Source organism: Penaeus japonicus, unplaced genomic scaffold, assembly GCF_977035675.1.
Source record: "Penaeus japonicus unplaced genomic scaffold, GWHDUDI00000001_assembly GWHDUDI00000030, whole genome shotgun sequence".
NCBI lineage: Eukaryota > Metazoa > Arthropoda > Malacostraca > Decapoda > Penaeidae > Penaeus > Penaeus japonicus.
Window position 1 is genome coordinate 31,187,335 of NW_028234432.1, and position 7,500 is coordinate 31,194,834.

The 7,500-nt window shown below is 33.1% G+C and overlaps 1 protein-coding gene across 1 annotated transcript in view; it reads right to left on the reverse strand.

Annotated features, from left to right (window-relative positions):
• Window positions 1–4,444: 4,444 nt before the first annotated feature.
• The window catches only part of LOC122267762 (dystrobrevin beta), an 82,376-nt gene continuing 79,320 nt past the window's right edge, over window positions 4,445–7,500 (reverse strand). The window contains exons 20-21 of the mRNA XM_086554755.1: window positions 7,059–7,195; window positions 4,445–5,342 (exon numbers count right to left, since the gene is read on the reverse strand). Coding sequence (XP_086410881.1) covers window positions 5,214–5,342; window positions 7,059–7,195 — 266 coding nt within the window. The 3' untranslated portion in view covers window positions 4,445–5,213. The remainder of the gene's footprint in view (window positions 5,343–7,058; window positions 7,196–7,500) is intronic.

Genomic DNA, 7,500 nt, shown 5'->3' on the forward strand with positions numbered 1-7,500 from the left:
ATACCCCAGTGAGATGACCACGTATAACCAAACTGGCCCTGTCGTTAGCAGGTTAACAATCCTTCTGACAGTTCACCTACAAATATACAGTTCATTTTGCCATTTACTTCATTTACTATTTTACCACAATGCTCACTTCAGTATCTCCAAGTCAGCAGTTCATCACACTTCAATTATATCTCCATACTGCCGCTCACAGATAATGATGCTTATGTGAGCTAAATCTTATCTACAATCTGCCAATCTGACATTTGTCACAAACAAACATTTTACAAACAAACTTTTTGATATAGAGGCTGAGTCATTACCACATACAATTGTTTTGATTAATCTTTTAGCTTAAATCCCGGAAATACATGGAATTACAATTTATTCCCCTAAATAAACTAATCACATGAACACTTTTGCATCTAAATTTAGATAAGTGCACCTAAAAAGGCAATACTGAATATCATTACATTGGTGTATCATGCTGCTGAACATACACATTCAACAAAGGCATTTCTACATTCATCATTTTCACATTAAATAATGCTGATCCCACTTTTGGCTATGGCAGCTACTGGGTATCCTGTGCCAACCTTAAACAAGTTTATATTGCAATATCAAGAATGCCTCTCAACACATAACAACAAAATTTGTGCCAAAACATGAACATGTATATTCATTAGAATCCTTTTTTTCCACTAAGGTCGAGATCTTTAATTAAGCAACTTTCTCAACTCCAGGAAATATTACTTGCTTGCTAAACATAAAAAAAGCAACTCAAAATTTTAACAAAAGAAACCTAAGTAGATTAGTATAAATTTACTTCATGTAAATTAGTAGTCCAAACTGACCACTCTCTACCAGGTTTCTTTACTTGTAGTTACTGCCCTGGCTTGGCATAATATTTTAGCCCAACATAAATTCACCCTAAACTATTTAAACAAACCTAATAAACAAGGTATCATTAAAAAGTACTATCCTTTAAAATAGTGTGACACTAAGTTGGTTGCATTAGTCTTTGTTGAGAATCAGTGCTCTCTTGAATGGGTGAAAAGTATGCTCTCATTTTTATCAAAGGTGCTGGTCGATTGGCCAGGCAGAATTCTGTGCCTCAGTCAATGAATCTTGCACAGAGGGGTTAAAACCATAGTCACCTGAGCTCTAAGTTACTTGTACATTTATTACCAGTGGCATATAAATGTTGTTCTTTGCTAAAATAAAATAAAATATGGCAACAGTTTGTAGATAACAAAGGAAGACTAAATAATGAAATATCTTTATGTAAAAGCAAGCTATCATGTAAACTTAATATTAATCCCTGTAGACTTTCATATATTATGTCAATGTTGCCAGCAGTAAAACATGTCTATCATAATACAAAATGATACCATATAAAATAAAGGAACACGTATATAAAACTCGAATTTGTGCATCATAGGATGACAATAAATTACATGTAGAAATTATGCCAATACTTGACATATTTTATTATTGTATTATTTTTAAGAATTATATACTTTCATAATCCTCAAAACTAACAATATACATTATGAATTATCAAGAAAACTAACAAAAGCATTTATATTAAAATTAACCATCATCATAATACACATGAATAGCAATAACATTAATAATCTATGAGCTCACAGTCAATCTCACTCAAATATCTCAGGGATTTGTTTTTTAACTTTGCATCTTATAAAGAAAGGTCTGTTTTAACCCATTCACGACAGGATGTATTTTTGCCAACTCCCGCTTCCACCGCGAAGATAACAAGCACACAACGCTTCATTCCAGGGTGTTTTCCTACATTTTTCACCCACCATGTCCTTATGGTTTGCATGGTTGCGTCTACAATGTAAAGACATGTAAAAATATTGCCATGTTCAGAGGAGTTATTTTAGTTGAAAAACATGTTTCAGCAATGCTTTTCTTGTGTTATTTTATTGAACTTTGCCTGTATTCTTCACTTCTATGTGATAATACCAATGGAAAGTGGAAGCATTCTTTTAGTGGGGCATGAAAAAAGATGTTTTGTACTTATAATTTTTTTTTTCCAAACCAAAAAGAACAATATAAATAATCACACATTTACTTACAAGTATGTACTTGTACCTCGTGACATGACGTGACGTGATATCACAGGTAATCGGCAAATTAGAAATTGTTTTACATTGGTAATTTTATATTTTATTTTATTTCTTGGCCAGTTACATTTGATTTTACAAAAGTTTTTTATCTCTGATCTTTTTATTCAACTAATCAGAAGCAGAAATTACCATGATTTTATCCATACCACATAGTTTTCTGTGACGTCATTTTTTTTTTTTTTTTTACATTATATAACATTTTATGACATTCAAACACCTAAACTAAAATAAGAGTCTAAGAAATTATGAAAAATGATTATATCTAAGAACAATCTAGTGCTTTATTGCTGACATTTCAGCACGTCACAATTGGCCCACCTGGAAAAAATGTAAGACGTCTCAGGACGTCTCCCGGGTATGGGGATATTTTCCAACTACGTGATAGGACATCAACTGGCGCGAATGGGTTAATAATATAAGAAGAATAAAGTAAATTTTACAATGTTAACACTACATAATTATGCCTTTTTTTTTAATAACTACCATAATTACAATTTTCTACTGCTCATTTTATGCTAAAAAATAATTTTCATACTACATATGCAAGAAGGCAAAAAATAAAAAAAAGGTTATGTCTTTTTTTAATAGTAAGAAAGGATAAGTATTTTTTCTTGCATTCATACTTTCAGTAAAAAGTAAACAAGACTAAAGGATAATAACCTGCCAAGTTTTTAACTCACAGCTTCTTTGTTTTTTTTAGAAACCATTTTTCTCAAGTTGAATATGTTATTTCATCCACTAGTGTTTCATGTTATGGTTCCAATAAATAAAAATCTAATGATCATTGCCATATCAGATGCACCAATCCAAAATGCTACACTACTAATTCAACACACAAAACCTTGTAAAGTTTGTATGGTATCAACACTATAGATGTGAACTTCGCTTATATCGGGGACTCGGTGGGTGGGTTGAGGAGAGATCACCGGTGTGGCATAGGAGACGGGGATTGGGGATTGAGCTATCGGGAGGTTACACTGGAGAATTTCATTATTTCATTTCATACATACATCAACGTCACTGAGACTTAAGTGTCGTAACCTACCGATTGAAATTCGGAGCTTTGGAATACACCTATGTATGAAAAAGTCTTCCTACCAAGACTCCTATGCACAGAAAAGGGGTAACTGTAGGAATATACCACGTAATTCACTTACTCGCTTATCTATTCAGTTTCGAGCTGAGCATTCGAAGCAGGAAGTTAAGACTTACGATCTAAATGTAAATGATTTTTTTTTTTTTTCTTTTTATCTCCATTTTTCATTCTTCTTTAGGGAAGATGTGCCAACAAGGTTAACCATAAAGCAGCAGTCAAATAGCATGTTGAAGTTTTATGCTGTGGTTTATGTGTCATGTTATGTTTGAGAATAACCATTTCATATTGTCTAAATCTGAATCATTATATGCAAAGTATGAGGGGAAATAACTGCCTTTTCTTTATGTCCGATATTCCTTATTAGAAGGGTATCATAACCACAATGATTTCAAATAATTCTTGAAATAAAACAAATATTTTGTTCCCATAAAAATAGTCTATTCCAAAATGACCACGTATTACTCGTAATTCAAACAATGAGCATAACAGGTATATAAGTGTGTGTGTGTGTGTGTGTGTGTGTGTGTGTGTGTGTGTGTGTGTGTGTGTGTGTGTGTGTGTGTGTGTGTGTGTGTGTGTGTGTGTGTGTGTGTGTGTGTGTGTGTGTGTGTGTGTGTGTGTGTGTAAATGTAAATGTAAATGTAAATGTAAATGTAAATGTAAATGTAAATGTAAATGTAAATGTAAATGTAAATGTAAATGTAAATGTAAATGTTAATGTAAATGTTAATGTAAATGTATATATGTATATATGTATACATATATACATATATAATGTATATGTATGTATATGTATAATGTATATATTATATATATATATTATATTTATATATATATTATATATATATATATTATATATATATATATATATATTATATATATATACATATTATACATATATATATATATATATATATATATATATATATATTATACATATATATATATTATATATATATATATTATATATATATACATATTATTTATATATATATATATTATATATATTTTATATATATATATATATATATTTATATATATATATATATATATATATATATATATATATATATATATATATATATATATATATATATATATATATGTATATATATTATATATATATATATATATATATAATATATATATATAATATAATATATATATATATATTATATATATATATATATATATATATATATATAATGTATGTATCTATAACATAAATAAAAACAACCTGAAAAAGTCTGAACATACAGGTACACAAAACACCGTAAAACATAACATTTTAAGCCTCTGATATGCTATATTCATCTAGTAATTTTCAAGCTGAAAAAAAATCGAAGCCTTACATGTCACAGCCCAATACTTGTGAATATATCACTTTAATATTGAAGTTACAGTTCTTTAAAATCATATATGGTTCACCTTTCTAAGTAACATGTTTTATTCAGCGTCCTAATAAGTGATAGATTATATCTACCAAATAAGGAACAAAGAACATGCATGACTTTCTAATAATATGATGCCAATATTTATTTCAGCTCAGGCATCATTTCCTCTTTCCCTCAAGTTAACTAATGTTCATTAGCAGCTAAAATATGGATTGACAAACACCAATCTCAGTTCTGCAGATAAAACAGCTATTAAGTTTCAGATCTGGTTAACAACGCACTGAGCTAACCTTAGAATAGTCAGTCTTTAATATCTGTGACACCTTCAGCATATAGTAACTATGACATCTTCTACATATGATCATAGATAAAACATAATGTTAATGAGAATTAAGGTATGTGTTTGGCGGCTTTGGTGAGACGATGAGCACTGTAGTGACTAAGTTGCTAAATTCTGACAAGATGACAGGGAATACCTGTTGGTCTGTCATCAACTCTGCCAATGAGAATCACTTCCTCTGGGAGAAACCTGGCCAGCGCTCACAGCTCAGCACCAGTTTCTGCAAGCCACTTTTCCCGTCTAGTCTACCTGTTGACCCATGCTGCCCTCTCTTCCTCCCAATCAGGTGTGTCTCCTTCTCGCCTGTGTGATCCATTCCTTTGTTCGTTGGCTCCTAAGCTGCTTCTCCGCTTGCTTTGACTTCCTTGTCCCCCCTACCAGAGGAGAGAAAGATTGGGACTTTTGAAAATAATTTGAAATAACTTTGAGTGAATTTTCCTGAAACATCAGAACACATGATTAATGATCCTTACAATAGTCTAACCTATCATAGCTGGTGCATTAACATCAAAATACACAAAGTCTGGCTTAATTAAACCTTGTCCAATTAATATCATAACAGAACATCTGGGCCTTATATAAAGATGACAGGAAATAATGCTGTATTTCCCTGAATATAAGCCAGTCTTCACTCAGTGTTAGAATTCACATCTATTAAAACAACTTGACTGGCCCATATTTTGCCTAAATCTCTCCTGCATATTGATTTTACTTACAAATCTAAATTCACTCCTACTAGCTACAAGAAATCTTGTTTATTATTCTACAACACAAATACACCCCAAAATGCACACAAATACACATGCACAAACACATTTGTACATGCACCACATACACATATACACAAGCCCAGCCACACATATACAACATAAACAATCATAAACATCTAACCACCCACCCACCCACACCCACAAATACATACATACATACATACACACACACACACACACACACACACACACACACACACACACACACACACACACACACACACACACACACACACACACACACACACACACACACACACACACACACACACACACACACACACACACACACACACACACATGAACATAGACATACACATACACACCCATACCTATATGCATATTTACACACCCATACTCACACACCCACGCATACCCATACCCATACACATACCTACACACCCACCCATACCCATACCCATACCCATACCCATACCCATCCCCCTCCCCCCCCGACACACACACATTCTTACATACATCCAAGCATCCATCCTTACACACACCCATGCATGCATGCACCCTTCCACCCATGCACATATATACAAACACATCCTGTACAGTCTGACTTACATACATATACCTACACACCACAAATATTGATTACACACTACATATGCACACATAACCAAAATGACATTCACAACCTTAAGCCATATAAAGTAAAAATATTGTACGAAGCATAGTATAACACTGCATTCAGATATGGACACAGGAATCATTATTCCCTGGCCTATAAGCAAGATGTGCATATCAGCCTTGTTAAATATATCCAGATCTCTGGATGTAAAAAAGGAATATTTAAGCAATTAAATAGTCTGTCAATGTGAATGAACAGTTTAACACACTGTCACATGCTGTTGCGGTGTTTGAGACATGCGCAAAAGCACCACTACTGCTTTAAGTGAGGTGGTGGTGGTAGAGATGACTGGAAAGATACAGTAGTAAAGGCCATTCACTGAAGAACTCTCATGAGTGAATTGCAACCACATTTAAGATATCTAGTGAAAGGAGAGTGTGGCTTATAATCAGATAAATTTAGCACAACTTGTCTGTACAGTGAATAGACACATACTGTATATTATGAATGTGAACAAACCTGGACAGAAGTAAAACATGATAAGAAGAAAAAATAAGCAATTCAAAATAACCAAAAAAGATGAAGTTACTGAAAAGCCAAGTTAATAAAAGGACTTGTTAATTTCAAGTCCCACCAGGTTAGATGCTTACTCGACCTGACCTTATCAAGGGAGAAAAAATACATAGAAGTATATCACAAAGAATGAATAAAGAAAAACTCAGTCTCCTTCCACTCTGTCCTACCTGTGTGCTAGAGAAGTGCAAATCACCGCTAGGCTTACGCTCATGGAGGCGAGGTAAAGCCCCATCTTCCTCACTATACCCTCTCTCGCTCAGGCCACGCCAAGCTGGGCTTTCATAAAGACCCTTAAAGTCATAGTCTGCAAATATCAATAAGCATCAAATGATCACTGTTCATCCAGTGACAGCTCTTTTTTTTTTCTTTTCTAAGTGGAGGCAAAGGAATGCTAATCATTTCTTCTACTGTAAAAGGATATCATGGATTTCTTATATAGCTAATACATATATACATGTTAATACTCCTTAGTGATGTTGAAATGTAAAAACCTTTAAAACATAAAAAGGAGAAAAAATACACATCACATTAACCCACACAGGACGGGTGGTACAGCATGTGTACCGCGCATTCAAAAGCCCAGTTGCCGGGCGGCACAGTATTGTGCCA